This window comes from Oncorhynchus gorbuscha, linkage group LG18, assembly GCF_021184085.1.
Source record: "Oncorhynchus gorbuscha isolate QuinsamMale2020 ecotype Even-year linkage group LG18, OgorEven_v1.0, whole genome shotgun sequence".
NCBI lineage: Eukaryota > Metazoa > Chordata > Actinopteri > Salmoniformes > Salmonidae > Oncorhynchus > Oncorhynchus gorbuscha.
The window spans coordinates 53,774,746-53,790,674 of record NC_060190.1 but is presented as its reverse complement, the minus strand read 5'-3'; the positions used below and the strand labels follow the sequence as shown (position 1 = coordinate 53,790,674).

Below are 15,929 nucleotides of genomic sequence, written 5' to 3'. Positions count from 1 at the left end.
TCACTATTATTCTACAATGTAGAAAATGGTAAAAATAAAGAAAAACCCTTGAGTACGTGTCTCCAAACTTTTGACTGGTACTGTATAACTTTGAGGAAGGCCCTTTCCTGTTTCCGCATGCCAATGCCACCATGCACAAAGCAAGGTCCGTACAGAAATGGTTTTTCGAGATCGGTGTGGAAGAACTTGACTGGCCTACACAAAGCCCTGACCTCAACCCTATCGAACGCCTTTGGGATGAATTGGAATGCCCAATGCGAGCCAGGCCTAATTGCCAAACATCAGTGCTCAACCTCACTAATGCTCTTGTGGCATGTCCCTGCAGCAATGTTCCAACATCTACTGGGAAAGCCTTCTCAGGCGAGTGGAGGCTGTTATAGTAGCAAATAGGGGACCAACTCCATGTTATAGCCCATGATTTTGGAATGAGATGTTCGACAAGCAGGTGTCCACATACCTTTGGTCATGTAGTGTATGTTTAAGGTCAGGTTATCAACTGTATAGAAAGGATGAATATTTGCAATGCCATTATTTGACACAGAAATAAAAAACGTTGACGTCAATGGGTAAAAAAAAGACAAATCTGTCTGTGTGCCTTCTTTTGCAATTCATCCTGATACAGTCTACTCACTGTCTGACAGCAATGTTTTCTTTAATTTCAGAGTATCCCTATTAAATATAGGCTACAGACCCAAAAAGGACCTTCATTCAGCATGTACATGTGCCTTTCCGTTCTATGAGTTCAGTTAGTTTGAGAAAGTCGGCCTACGGGCTATCCGGATCACATTGTATGTATTCAGTCCTGGTGCATCGAAGCCAGGGGACAGACCACGCTTGTCAAACACATAAAAGTTAAAGAGCTGCCCGTCTTGGGCCTCAAGGGAGACTGAAGCAGTGCTGACCCGCAAAACACAGGGGTACTCCTTCTCAAACACCACCCTGAACACCCTGTCTACCAGGTAGTTCAGCTTGATTGTCCGATATCTCTCTGGGATCAGGTCCTCAATCTGGGGACCAAACTGCTGCATGATCAGAACACCGTCTGCCCCAGCTTTGATCTCATAGAAGGTGATGTTTCCATAAGTGAAGAAGCCTATGTAAGGGTCTGGAATAGGGGGAGGGATGAGGATCTTTTTGGCCTCCCGGAACACCCTCTCCATGGCGGGTATGATGTAACTGTAAGCCTTGGCCACCACCTCCTGGTTCTGAGGTCTGGTGCCAGCCATCAGCACCACCAGGCCCAGCTTGAGCCTGGGCACCAGTGAGAAGGTGGCTGAGTAGCCATCCAGGTCTCCGTCTTTACGCAGCACCTCGTAGCCCAGCTGCTCATTCACCTCCCAAGGCGTCCCGGTGCGGTTGGCAAAGTAGTCCTTATCACAGCGGTACAGCGGGGTCAGCATGATCTTCAGGGTGTCGGGCTCCAGGAGCTTGCGGTGGTAGGCCCCCAGCAGCATCATGGCCAGCTTGGCAAGGTCAGCGGCAGTGGAGAACATCTGGCCTGAGGGGCGGTACCAGCCCAGGTCATACAGAGGGGCTGGCTGGCCACTGGAGTAGACGCCCACAGCCATCTGGCTTTGGATCCCTGGGGTGTAGTCAAAGCCTGTGTCCTCCATCCCCAGCCGGTCCAGGATGTTATCATTGATCCAGCGCTGGTAGTCCAGGCCCACCACCTTCTCAGCCATGACGTGGGCCAGTAAAGAAAAGGCTAGGTTACTGTAGTGGCATCTGCAAAACACAGAGCAGCAGAGTGGGAAGTCACTGTGTTGCTGCATTGACTGAAGGGTCAATGCAGCCCACAGGGATGACGTAATTAAACACCTGAGCCATCTATTTATATCCAAATGAGTGAAGCAAATTGAAGTTGAATGCGGAAGATTACATACACTTAGGTCGGAGTCATTAAAACTAGTTTTTCAACCACTCCACAAATTTCTTGTTAACAAACTATAGTTTGTTAATAGATGGCATCATGAGGAAAGGAAATTATGTGGATATATTGAAGCAACATCTCAAGACATCAGTCAGGAAGTTAAAGCTTGGTCGCAAATGGGTCTTCCAAATGGACAATGACCCCAAGCATACTTCCAAAGTTGTGGCAAAATGGCTTAAGTACAACAAAGTCAAGGTCCTATAATCCTATAGAAAATGTGTGGTTAGAACTGAAAAAGCATGTGCAAGGAAGGAGGCCTACAAACCTGACTCAGTTACACCAGCTCTGTCAGGAGGAATGGGCCAAAATTCACCCAACTTATTGTGGGAAGCTTTTGGAAGGCTACCCAAAACCTTTGACCCAAGTTAAACAATTTAAAGGCAATGCTACCAAATACTAATTGAGTTTATGTAAACTTCTGACCCACTGAAAATGTGATGAAATAAATAAAAGCTGAAATAAATCATTCTCTTTACTATTATTCTGACATTTCACATTCTGACACGTAATTTTTACTAGGATTTAATGTACGGATTTGTGAAAAACTGAGTTTAAATATTTTGCCAAGGTGTATGTAAACTTCCGACTCCAACCGTAGGTTCCATTATATTACAAAAGGCAAATATTGAGTGAGTTTTAAATGGCACAAGGCCACACACAACATTTGAATGATTATAATGCTGGGAATGATGGGGATGACTAAGGCCTTACTTGGTGCCAGGGTCTGCAACAAGGACATCATCTTGCAGCAGATTCACTGCAGCCTGTGTTTTCCCCTTCCACAGCAGGTTAGTGGCTCTTAGTCTTCTGGGTAGACCTGCAGTTGACAAAACACAACATCTTTAGTGTTTATGTCTAAAGAAAAGAAAATGCATTTAGCTACTATGATAAATGAAGCTCAAGCCAATTGCAATTCATTTGAACCGAAACAGGGTCCTCAAATGTTATTCTAACATGTCATCTGTTTGGACTGTCTCTGATCAATTAATTAAATGTACAGCTCAGAATTCCGTGTCAATGTCTGGTCTAAAACATTGAACACTCTCCTCTATGAATTATTGAGTTTGACTATCATGCCTCAATGATCAAAGTGTGAACCTCATATTGACATAATCAAATCAAACCTGTTTGAAAGCAAGGTTATTGTATTATTTTTTTCAATTCAGTGTTGCCCATCAATGAGTGTGACTCATTGTCCCTTAGCCCTTCGCATGATCTATTTGTGATGATAAGCAGATGCAGTGATAATCTAAACCGTTTCTGGTACATCAGACGTGTTTGCCACCTCAGAAGGCAATTCAGCAACCTGCTTAGAGGTGACTGACCAGAGTTTGCGGTGTGCTGGCATTTGAATTTAATCAATAAATAGGATCATGAACATCACATTAAAATGTATATTTTGATAATAATAGAATGATACTGTACAACATTGTGGCTGAGTACATTAGGCACATAACTTGTTCCACCTGATAGTATTTTAACAGGTCAGCATGACATGAGTTCCAATCCCAGGTGGGAGGGGCGGAGTATGAGGTTTGTATCTTACCTGAGAGCTGGCTGGCCATCCTGCGCAGAGTGACAGAGGAGGAGCGGATCTGAACCTCTCCACTATCCAGGAAGATCAGGCCGTCTGTCACGTACTTGAGCTCAGAGTCCCGTGACTTGCCCAAAGGGTTTTTAATGGTGAAGTTATCCACATATTTCTCCAGAGGGTCATCCAGAGAGGTTATCTTCCCATCGTCCCACAGCCTGTATAGCATCAGCGTTGGGAAGATCTTGGAAAGGCTGGCAATCCTGTAGGGCATCAAACAGGAATTGACTACTACTGTATCATCCTGATTCTGCCCAAAACTTCTTTTAAAATTATTTCAACAAACAGTAAGACAAGCACACACAAATGAATAGAGTACTTTTCTTCCTTTCAGAGGATGAGCTTACCCTAACATCCTTTCATTTTCACATGCACTCTCCAAACCTTTCTACACTCAGACTTTTGACCTCACAAAGTTTTCTCTGCCTCATAGCCCAGACATTTATGTCTCACACTCCAGACATTAAGGGGTTTGGAGTTTGAAATTACAACATCATGTTACATATCTATTTAAGGCCTGTGCTGACAACACTCAAGACAGATGAAAACATAATGACTGAATAGCCCATACATAGTTAAAGCCATAGGTCAGTATTCAATCAAAGGCGCATTGCTGGCAATAGCACTGCACTCGACTTTTACAAGTAATTTACGCTTAAACCGATATACACACAGTTTACTGTGAATATGATCTCCACAAACATCAGTAAATTGCCTATGAATTGAAGATTGTGCAATGGTCTTGTCAACAACACTTTTCAGATTGAATCCCTGTGGCACATTTTCAAGCTAATTTCAGGCTCAAACTCATTGCTGAAATGGCAACATACCACAAATCAGAAAAATTACAGCAGTGTTCACAAAATACTTCAAGTCCACTATAAGTGTTGCCAGAGTGCATTGTTTTGAGAGCGGAGGAGAAAAGAGGATGGGTATCTTTATTCTGTCTTTCCCTACTGTATTCATCAATTGTGTGTGAGTACAATAGCTTTGGTCCAGTTTTTCGCAAGTACTCTTAAAATGTTACTAGTGGGTGTACTAAATGATCCTCTAATTACATGTTGCTTTTGTTTACATTGTGAATATAGTCAATGTAGCTAGCTAGAGTTTCTGCTAGCTAGTAGCTTCTTGACTTCATAAATCTTAGTAAAATAGCCACTGGTGTCTAGTGGAGGCCACATGCAACCAAAATCTATTTTATTTCTCTATATTTCAATTCACAAGATAGAATGAATGTACTCCTCAGCCATAAAAAATATAACCTCTGCTATACTTGTGCTTTAACGCTGCCTTTGGACGTGACGCAACGAGAGCGCAACATACGCAGTATACAGTAACAGCTTTCAATGATCTCAAATGTATGGCTGATGTGTGAGGGCAACGCAGGATGCCCGATGGCTGTAATGTAGCAGGGCCGTAAGTGGGGCTTTCACTCTAATTAGTATTCCATAGAAACACCTCCAACCCTCCATAGATTTAAAGATAGTGTATACCCCCTAAATCACAGGAGTCCATCAGGAAGCAGACTTCTCAGAGCCAGTGGCAGGTTGTCACAATCCCATATTCCCAGTGAATAGTAATTGTATAAGTGTGTCCTTGGTTTACCATTGTCCTGACGATTATTGTTACAATGTCCATTGGTGCGTGTGAGTACCTGTGCTGTTTGTTTTGGCTTTCGTGACATTGTGTATTGCGCAGATGATTATGGGTTTCGTCCCGTGTGTTAATCATTGTGCACTTGTGTAATTTATTCGAGGTACTCCTCGCTCTTTTGTTTGGGTTTCAACCCTGTGTTCTGTATAGTGTTTGTTCAGTCTTCGTCCCCGTGCCTTTACACTGGGACGAATTCAAAGGCAATTTACTTATGTTTGTAATTTGGGGTATAATAATAAAACTATTACGCATTCCTGCGCCTGCATCCTGACCCTTCATACCAACGTGACACAGGTCATTATTATCCTCTGTGTTATGTTAGGTAGGTAACTCTCAATCCACAATATAGAAGGGGTTGTAAAGCCATAACATACCTTTTTCCATTATCGATAATGTCAAAAGCTGCACTGAAGTCTAACAAAGCAGCTCCTACAGTCTTTTTATTATCAATTTCTCTCAGCCAATCATCAGTCATTTGTGCAAGTGCCATGCAGGTTAAATGCCCTTCCCTGAAAGTCTGTTAATTTATTTACTGTAAAATAGCATTGTATCTGGTCAAACACATTTTTTTCCCAAATGTTTACTAAGGGTTGGTAACAGGTTGATTGGTCGGATATTTGAGCCAGTAGGGGTGCTTTACTATTCATGGGTATCAGAATGACTTTTGCTTCCTCAAGGCCTGAGGACACACACTTTTTTGTAAGCTTAGATTGAAGAGATGGCAAATAGGAGTGGCAATATTATCCGCTATCATTCTCAGTGACTCTATCATGATGCTCTGCCCCCTCATGATACAGTCATGATCAAAATTATTGGCAGCCTTGAGCCTAATATTAGCAAAAAAGACTATAAATTAAGTAATATAATACTGTTAAATAAAATATGTATATAAATGGGGAAATTATGTTATTTTATACAAATACAATTGCTCAGAGAACTAGTTTTTCTCAAAAAGATAGGGGTCAACATTATTGGTACCCCTGTTTTCAAAACTCCAGCACCCTTCCCTTGTGAAAGAAAAGCTTTTTTAAAAATACCCATTAAAATAACATAAAATTGATCAGAAATACAGTGTAGACGTTGATGATGTTGTAAATGACTATTGTAGCTGAAAACGGCAGATTATTTATGGAATATCGACATAGGTGTACAGAGACCCATTATCAGCAACCATCACTCCTGTGTTCCAATGGCACATTGTGTTAGCTAATCCAAGTTGATCATTTTAAAAGGCTAATTGATCATTAGAAAACCCTTTTGCAATTATGTTAGAACAGCTGAAAATGGTTGTTCTGATTAAGAAGCAATAAAACATGCCTTCTTTAGACTAGTTGAGTATCTGGAGCATCAGCATTTGTGGGTTCAATTAAAGGCTCAAAATGGCCAGAAACAAAGAACTGTCTTCTGAAACTCGTAAGTCTATTCTTGTTATGAGAAATGAAGGTAATCCATGCGAGAAATTGCCAAGAAACTGAAGATCTCATACAACGCTGTGTACTATTCCCTTCACAGAACAGCACAAACTGTCTCTAACCAGAATAGAAAGAGGAGTGGGAGGCCTCGGTGCACAACTGAGCAAGAGGACAGTATATTAGAGAGTCTAGTTTGAGAAACAGATGCCTTACAAATCCTCAACTGGCAGCTTCATTAAATAGTATCCACAAAACCCCAGTCTCAAGGTCAACAGTGAAGATGCAACTCCGGGATGCTGGCCTTCTAGGCAGAGTTCCTCTGTCAAGTGTCTGTGTTCTTTCGCCCATCTTAAATTTTTCTTTTTATTGGCCTTTCTGAGATATGGCTTTTTCTTTGCAATTCTGCCTAGAAGGCCAGCATCCCGGAGTCGCCTCTTCACTGTTGACGTTGAGACTGGTGTTTTGTGGATACTATTTAATGAAGCTGCTAGTTGAGGACTTGTGAGGCGTCTTTCTCAAACTAGACACTCAAATGTACTTGTCCTCTTGCTCAGTTGTAAAACTTGGCAGCAAGGCAATACCCCCAAGCACACATCAAATTCCACAAAGAAATGTTTACATTTTGCAATGGCCACAGATGAAGGATATCAAAGATTTTCAAAGTTTCTGTATGGAGGAATGGTCTAAAATCCCTTCCAATGTGTTCTCCAGTCTCATAAAACATTTGAGAAAAAGGCCCAGTGGCGTTATTCTCAAAAAGAAGTGGATTTCTAAGTGACCCCAAACTTTTGAACGGTATTGTATGAGTGTAACCAGGGTGAGATATTGTACCTATACTTTGATACATAGCAATGTTATTTTCACTCTTCCTCTCAATGTTACTTCCCCTGAATGTCACTTCCCCTCGGATTGTACGTGTTTCAGCAATAAATGCTATGACAGTATCTCTATCGGCAAGAGAATAGAATGATTGGCGCAGTTACATAAAAATCCCTGCACAAGCCTGTACAATACCAAACAAAAGACTGAAAAGACTGCATAATTTATCTACCACATATGGTTAGAGTTAGCAAAATACACATAACTGGAAGTTGAGCATCAGGGAATGCAGACTTCTGTTGGTCAGTAATGACAGCTGTACTCTGAAGCGAGAATACCCACAGCTACAGGACCCATGGTGCTAAAATACTCCATAGTGGTGTAGTGGCTAACTGTATCAGAGGCTAATTGACATGTTACATTTATGCCTTTTTTAAGAGCAGTAAGGCAGCTTCGACTGATAGGAAATTCACCTGCTCTGAGCACGTACTGTAGTACGTCATACATATGGACAACAGAACTACACGCATGTCCCTGAATCGAGAAATGCATAAGAAAGGGCTAAGGGTGCTTATCATCAACACCACAAGCTTCAACTTTGTAGGAGTCCTAAACATGTGATGATTTGAGTCATAAACAGACCTGGCTTTGTCATCCCCTTTAGGGCCCAAAAAAGCCCTGAGATCTATGCTGCTCGCCTGTATATGGTGTACTCATTGGGAGGAGCTGAGAGTGGGTCACTTCTGTTCCTCTTGCCAAAGTTACCAGTCCACAGAACGGTGTTGTTGAAAATCACAATGGCCGACAAAGAGGGAAGACTAGTAGGATTGATGATTTGGCGCAGCAGTGTGTCCACCTGAGTGAGAACATATCAGTATTTACTGTATATCGAATAATATTCATAGTTCTACAGTAGTTTCAGTAAACAAGAAGTTCAAAAGTTAAAAGTTGGGTATGAAAGATTTGAAGGCACTCTGTGGACAAAAATACTGCCTATTGATTTGTTGTGATGGAAGTGATTTCAATGTCAAGGTTTGGCAGATGCTGAAATACTCTGTTTTTACATTGTCAATCTTCTGTTCTGTATAAAATATATAAGAAGTTCTAATGTGTTTTTATCATTCTGAGGACATTGTTAATGTCCAATGGAAATGTAATCTCATCCATAACAGACTGCTGCTGTACAGCAGACTGCTGTACAGATTCTCAATTTGAGCCAGTTTGCTACAGCAGGAGAACAATCCTGCAGCAACAGGAAATGTGAATTATTATGTGGATTATAATTAGTGGACATTTTTGTAGGGATTGAAGATTTTTTTTTAAAGCAAAAATCAGGTCTGAAATTTCTAAATGGTAATGAAAACACTTTTTAAACATCAAATACACTACAAGTTTAAAATGTCCTGCATTGCAGTAAAGTTCTCCTGCAACTGGGTGATCAAATTAAGATCCTACATCTGTATGGAGATGTGCTGGGACCGATAGGACTGTTGTCAAATGCCCTTCACCGTCTGAATAATATCAATTCAGGAACTGGTCACGCCCACATCTGTTGCCAGAGGCTTCATGCAAAAGGACACTTTCTTTATCAATTATATTTTTCTGCATGTTAATACAGCCCCTCATGTCTAGGCAACTGTCAAGCATCACTAACACATGTTCTCTGTTCTTAGTTGGACATGAGCATAATGTGGATAGTCTGTGAATGACCCAAGGGAGCTCTTACCTTTTCCAGTGCCTCTTTCAGAGTAGGGATAGGGTGCTCAAGGGGGAGAGGCTCAGGGAAGCGTGGGCACATCCGTTCTGATTTGGCATTGCCTCCCATGCTCTCATCTGGCAGAGAGACAGAAGAAGGGGAAATTAAGTGCCTGAAGGTGATTCATTCTGAACACACTATGAATTTTGAATGAGCAGTTAAAGGAGACTTATTTAACTAACTACACAGGATTTGATCTAGTCTTTATAGTTCATAGAATTACTATAGTAAACAGGCCCCTAGGCCTAGAGTATGTTCTGATCCAGTACCAGATCATACAGGCATGGTGTGCTACTGAAATAATACATGTGTAAGAAGCAGCCCTTCAGTTAAAGACTGCAACTAAAGCCTAGGAGTAAAAATGTGACCGCTACATTTGAACCATTGATTACATTTTATATGTCCCCATAATATTACTTTCTCAAATGGTTGCAACAGAAACGTTTAGCAAAGAAGAAATAAAGGAGAAAGTACAGATGTGGCATCTTAATGGGACCCCTATTGTTACAGGAGGAAAATGCAGTACAGTAGCATCTCTGACTGATCACACCTTCAGCACTCCAGTAGGTTGGTTCCCTGTGAGCACAGTCTGTCTTTAACATTCTAATCTATTCACCACCCACAGAAAACAGCTAATTGGATTTCAGATCACACCTCAGACACTGGACACAGACGTTAGTTCAATGTCTAGTTTTGATTTACATTTGGTCGAGTTGTCAACTATTGTGAATTCAATGTTAAATCAGCAAAACATGTCACCATGTCATTGAATTTAGGTTAAAAGTTCGGTGAAAAAAAATACAAAATGCCCTCACAATGATGACTTTTTCAAATATAATGAGTTTTTCACGTTGATTCAACGTCATCACATTGGTTTTTGGGGTTGAAATGACGTGGAAACAAAGTTGATTCAATCAGTTTTTGCCTAGTGGTTAGCCTCATATGGGTCTCAGGCAAATAAATCCATTCTGAAGCTAGAACTGCCATGTGTGTTGGAACCTTTTTCCCTGAAATCATGGACTTCCTCCTTGATTTCTACAGGTTCTTTGTGTGCAAAATCCCCTATTGTATGAGTCAACGTTAATGCAGGGGAAGCAGGAGCTACTGGTATAATTATACACTCTGATTAATCTTAACCCATTTACCTCAGATACAATATAACAAAGCCACAAGAGATTGACAGGCTGGAGTGTTTAGAGTGAATCAACGCTGTTCACTGTATAATATGTTGAATCGCTTCATGTCCTGCCATTGTTTTTACTTTGGTTCTATGTTTTCTTGAACAAGGTTGAATGCAGGGAGTGAGCCTTACTTGGCAGTAACTTTGGGATCTGGTACTGCCAGAGGAAGCATCCTGTCATGACCAGAGAGAGCAACAGGAAGAACACCATGCCCAGCTGAGTCCACTTCACCTTCATCTTCTTGGTCTTGTTGAGCCCCTCTATAGCAGCAGCCGGGGAAGGCTAAAACACACACACACACGCGCACACGGTTAGGGATGGGCCTTTAGAATGCTAAGAGATGCTGAGAAACGAAGGGTTTGATAATATGGCAAATGTACTTTCATAACATTAGTGAGCTAACTTGCTGATCTACATACACAATTTAGATAGCAATCACAACCAAGACTACTTACCACTTGATGCTTTAAAAGGCAGGCAAAATATAATAACACTATCTTTCTCTCACTGAATCAGCATCTGAACAGCATCGTGGAGAGACAACTCACAAATTCCAATAGTGGTTGATGTTCTTCCCTGAAGGTTTTACTGTACATGGGTATGGCACAGACATGGCTTCCCATTCCTATATCTCCTCACTGACCGTTCCATAATCCTGGCCATCGGCACTCCTCTGACAATAAAATTTCCTCTCCGACAACCACGGGCCTCTGACATCATAATCCACAGATTTACTCCACTAAAGCCCATCTCAGCGGGAGGAGAAATCTTAATCTCTAATCCCCCACAAATCAGTTCACTTCAGTCCCGTTTGCACCACTTTGGGACCTACCAAGTCCCTTCTGAAAAACATGGTGTCTACTCAACCCGTACAGGAGGAGGGCATGTTGGCCTTATGAGGCACCTTTAGCTGAAAGTTGAGAGAAAGTTGAGAGAAAGTTCCTTGAGTTGACAAGGAAAATCACATGGGCACACAAAGTTAGAGCGCTCCAGTGGACTAATATGTTAACAGAGGACACTGACTGAGACAGTCTAGGAAGGAATACAATTCTCTCACTATTTCCCATAGCTAACAGTCACGCAACACAGACTGTAAACATGGGCTGCATCCTATAAAGTACAACTTTGCATAGAATGTGTGTTCCAATGGCCATGATTCATTAATTGATTTCTTCATGTGGCTCAGGTCTAAGATCATGAGCCTGCTGGGGTGAGACGGGGGAGAATTAATGGAGTTTGTGTTTGCATTAGACTTAGCTCAATAATCAATAAAATAATGCATGTGCTTGTAATCAATTAGGAATTTATGTTTACCTGGTTGTATCTATATAAATGTATTTGTATTTGTTTAACCTTTCCTTTAATGTTTAAATGGATTGGATGTTTTAGTTAAATATATAATTGTTTTGATCTGATTTGATCAAACAGGGAATGAGCTTTCCTAAGAGAGTAAGCAGAAATCAAAGATTTCAAGCACTTCTCAAGGTTTAGAAAAAGGTAGAACTTATATAATACCCGATATCAAAAACGTGTCTTCCTCAGCGATTACCATCTCTTTCGTAGAGGGGACTTAAGTTTCATCACATTTGAAGTGAATCATTCTGTATTTCTACATTCAGCTAGATTATGCCTGTTTTATTAGCTGTGGAAGGCTGTGAACTATTGGAGGCCCAGTAATGTATTCTGATATACATAGGACTAATGCTACAGAGAGAAAGAACATGTTAAAGTAAGCTGGAGTTGATCCTGGTTGCATAACCAGCTGATGGCTGTGGAACAAGCAGCTGTCCCATTTGGACAGAGTTGTGGTGAGTAAGCGGCGCAGAATCATATAAGCTCCAGCGCATACACACACATGACCTGCAGTCTCCCATTAAGGAAGTCAAATCAAATTGTATTTGTCACGTGCTTCGTAAACAACAGTGAGACATACAGGTCCCTTTCCAACAATGCACAGTTAAAGATAAAGATGTTTAAAAAAAATAATAATAATAATACAGAGAATAATGAAAAACAATAATGAGTAAAAATAACATGTCTATATACAGGGAGTACCAGTGCCAAGTCGATGTATGAGGCAATTGCGGTAGCTATGTACATATACTGTAGGTAGAGGTTAAGTGACTAGGCAACAGAATATATAAAAGACAGTAGCAGTAGAGTACAGTATGTGGTGAGTGTGAAAATATGTGTGCACGTGTGTGTGGCATCAGTATGCATGTGTGTATGTGTTGTGTGTGTGTGGGCGTATGTAGTATGTGTGTTGTGGTGTGGTGTCAGTGTAAGTATGTGTGAGTGTGTGTAATGTTGTGTATAAGCCGTTACCTGCTGAGGCTGAACTCCATCCATAGACATCTCTCTCAGGACTTTACTGCCTGTCTTCCCCATTACTCATGTGCAAGAAACATGAAAGGATGTCAGGATCTTTTATGAAGGAGAGATATCAAGTAAAGACATCACTATATCACTTGTATGATGGATGCACAGTACATTAACGTAGGTGTATGGCAAGACATTTAGAGGATCATTTTTTATAAATCATTCAAGACATCCAATAAAAAAACAATGGAAAACAGAGCAGATTAAATATGCAAAAAATAGATAAACACATAGAAGAATATAGTAAGGCAGGCCTTATCAAAGTGAACATTGAAAGGGAATGGGGGATAACTACTCAGTTGTACATCTGAATGCATTCAACCCAACCCCTCTGAAGACATCTCATCTAGACATCCTTTTTTTCCCTGAAAGTGTGAAGAGTGCATATGTGCAGTCTGCCATGAGAATATTATAATTATACTGTAGCTGACAAAGTCACTCCAGACATTGCTCCAAGCTGTCAAGCTTACAGAAAGAACTGAACTTATGTCTCGGCATAGAACAGCTCCCAGGTGCTAACATACTGTTGATAAACACCCCTGTTGTTAATGATGCAGGTTTCTTGATGGCGTCATAGGCCAGTCCTTCTTTCATTAATTTCCTCTTTTGGCCTTGGATTGTCTTCTTAATGAAGCCATTGAAAACATTTATCTGAGGTAAAACTGGTTAATTACATGTTTGAGTGTTTGCACTAGTGTTTGCACCAGATTGCACTATTATTTTCAAGCAAATATTTTTAGGTGGAACTCGGGGCTCACAAACCCAAGGCGTATAATTCACAAATAAAGGGCTTTTGGTACATCTTGTGCTTGTCAATAAAACACACCTACCGCACTGAACAGTTGAAACTTTTTTCATACTGACTTGTCTCCAACTCAGCATGAAATCCTGTTGATGGCCGATACTGGTTTCACTACTTACACTGTCCAGGCATTGCTTGAAATGTATTCCTCTCCAGGGCCTTTTAGTCTGTATTTTTAAGGTGTTCAATAAGTTATCTAAAAGATGTTCTACTTGAGCCTCTCAGCTCATATCCAAAGGAATCGTTTAGTCTTGGTGAGCCCCTCTATAACAATTTAGTTATGCATAATGTTTACGCAATTTCCGTGCGAGCAGGATCGGCAGCAGCCAAGTTACAGTATATGATGTCTTAATGATGTAACATTGACAGCATAATGGGTTCAACAAGGTGGACAAATGTTCAGATTTAAAAGTAACACTTCAGATACTGTTGTTTGTTTAACTGACGTGATTCACAGATCATGCTTTGCATTCCAATTGAATGTGAAGTGAGTAGAGCTCTGCTCACTGAGAGGCTTAGGTCTATTCCTACAAGGAAATATGATGAACAGGACATGTGTACACAATCTCACATAATCGTGTTCATGCTGTTGAGAAGAATAGCCCATTAAGGAGCACATGCAAAAGCCATGTGATGGGATGTTTACAAAGGAATGCTAAGCACTTTCTTTCTAGCTGCAAAGTGTTTTGATAGAGGTCCATGCCATTAGACATTGTTAATAAAGTAATGTAGCCACTATTAGATTAATTCTATGAAACTATGAATTCATGCTTTAGTGATGTCTTATTAACCGTCAATAACTGAGTCGCTGACAAGGCATGCTTCTGTAAGTTTACTGATTTGTGATGGCATAAGTAGGTTCTATAGTGTGTTCTACTTTCTAGAAACTTGTTTTTATTTTTTTATTGTATAAATATTAATCAACTCACATAGTTTCAATCTTCGTTTAGTTGGATTTACATCTTCTCCTGGCAAAATGCCTTTGACAATCCATAATAAATGCCTTGAAATGTTCACTCCTCATTTAGCAAACATGAGTACACCAGTATGCTAAATGTACAATGTTTTATTCAGACTGGCTATCTGATTAACTTTCATTTGCATTTTAATCTAAATCTATTCATGTCTGTGTGCACTTTCACATTATCCAACCTAAATGTTCAAGAGAGTATACTGATTATCAAAACGTATAGCAAAAATATGAATAATAACCACATGATCCTTTGAATTATAAGAGCATTGGCTAAATTACTCAAATGAAAATGTAAATAAACCTCAAACTGCTGCACTGACTGAAATGTTCCCTGTATAGTGTACATTTCTTTAAACACAGAAGACAGTGTTTTTGTTATTTTAGATAAAAACATATTTTCAAAGTCTACATCATGCACTGTTTATAATCATGTACACGTGTATCAAACATAATATGATATGCATTGAATAAATATCCATCTACTACATCCAATAAATTAACACAATTTATATAAAAAATATAATATATTTTTCTAGATTATGAAATATAACCATACAGACCTTTTTTCAGGACAAACATTACGGCAACAAACCTTTGTTGTTGTAAGACAGTATTTTTCTTGTCTTACAACAAGAAAAATAAATATGACTATTAAATAACTATTAAATAAATAACTATTCATGTCCATAAAACCCATCAATTCTGCATGAGCTTACCACAAATCTGGATTCCGGGTAGGTCTTTACCCTCTTTTAGCAGAACAGAAATGTACAGTATTCCTGTGCAGTTGCTCTGTGTGTGTTTGGAAGATCACTGCAGCAGCCTGACAGGTGTTGATATCATGGCCATGGCTAAATCCTGCTTGTATCAAACTCAGGAACCAGGATCTTGGATTAACTGCCGCAGCCATCAGTGACATCTGCCAGGCTGGGAAAATGGGTGCCCCTGCAGTAGGATAATGTGTGGTAGAGTTAGTGTGTGAGTGATTGTGTGCTGTATGTGTTGTGGGTTTCTTGGTGTGTTGGTATGTGTCTGTCTGTGTCAATAAGAAAATATGTTTCTAAGTGTGAGTTTTGCAATGGATTAAAAGTCCACCCAATAAAGGGCCACTCTGGGCAACTAAAAGAGATGGATATGATGTTACAGTACCTGGAGAGTTCATGCCAGTCATTAGGGAAGATTGTACGGTCATTGAATCCAGTGAGTTACAGGTGTTACTGTGTCACTGTAATGTAATCTGTTGATAGGAAAAAAAGGATATGATAATTTCCCCCATTGATTAGACCTGTAAATTAAGCAAGACTGAATATGTAAAAAGCAGTATACTCCTTGACTCAAATGTATATGGACTGGATTAGTGTTATTCACAACAAACAAGCACACAGTAGCTACTCCTGCCATTCAGAAACTAGAACAGACCGATTATGTTTCTT

At 40.2% G+C, this 15,929-nt stretch overlaps 1 protein-coding gene across 3 annotated transcripts; it reads right to left on the bottom strand.

The window, feature by feature from the left end:
• Positions 1–218: 218 nt before the first annotated feature.
• On the bottom strand, positions 219–15,356 carry LOC124002547 (putative beta-lactamase-like 1). 3 transcript variants are annotated; one of them, XM_046310021.1, is made up of 8 exons: positions 15,213–15,356; positions 12,668–12,732; positions 10,474–10,624; positions 9,132–9,238; positions 8,104–8,261; positions 3,477–3,724; positions 2,642–2,747; positions 219–1,725 (listed from the first exon to the last, which is right to left on the bottom strand). In XM_046310021.1, the coding sequence occupies exons 2-8, from the start codon at positions 12,728–12,730 to the stop codon at positions 747–749; spliced, it is 1,812 nt and encodes a 603-aa protein (XP_046165977.1). In that variant the 5' UTR covers positions 12,731–12,732; positions 15,213–15,356; the 3' UTR covers positions 219–746. The 3 variants fall into 3 exon arrangements, with proteins under 3 accessions (XP_046165977.1, XP_046165976.1, XP_046165978.1); XM_046310020.1 differs by having other exon boundaries at positions 12,668–12,766; positions 15,213–15,351; XM_046310022.1 differs by lacking the exons at positions 12,668–12,732; positions 15,213–15,356 and adding an exon at positions 10,798–11,059.
• Positions 15,357–15,929: the final 573 nt, after the last annotated feature.

Coding starts and splice junctions, on each gene's coding strand:
- LOC124002547 (XM_046310021.1), bottom strand. CDS start 12,730: ATGGGGAAGACAGGCAGTAAAGTCCTGAGAGAGATGTCTATGGATGGA. Junction 8,262..9,131: donor TGAAAGAGGCACTGGAAAAG/GTAAGAGCTCCC, acceptor GTTCTCACTCAG/GTGGACACACTGCTGCGCCA. Junction 2,748..3,476: donor GATGGCCAGCCAGCTCTCAG/GTAAGATACAAA, acceptor TGTCAACTGCAG/GTCTACCCAGAAGACTAAGA.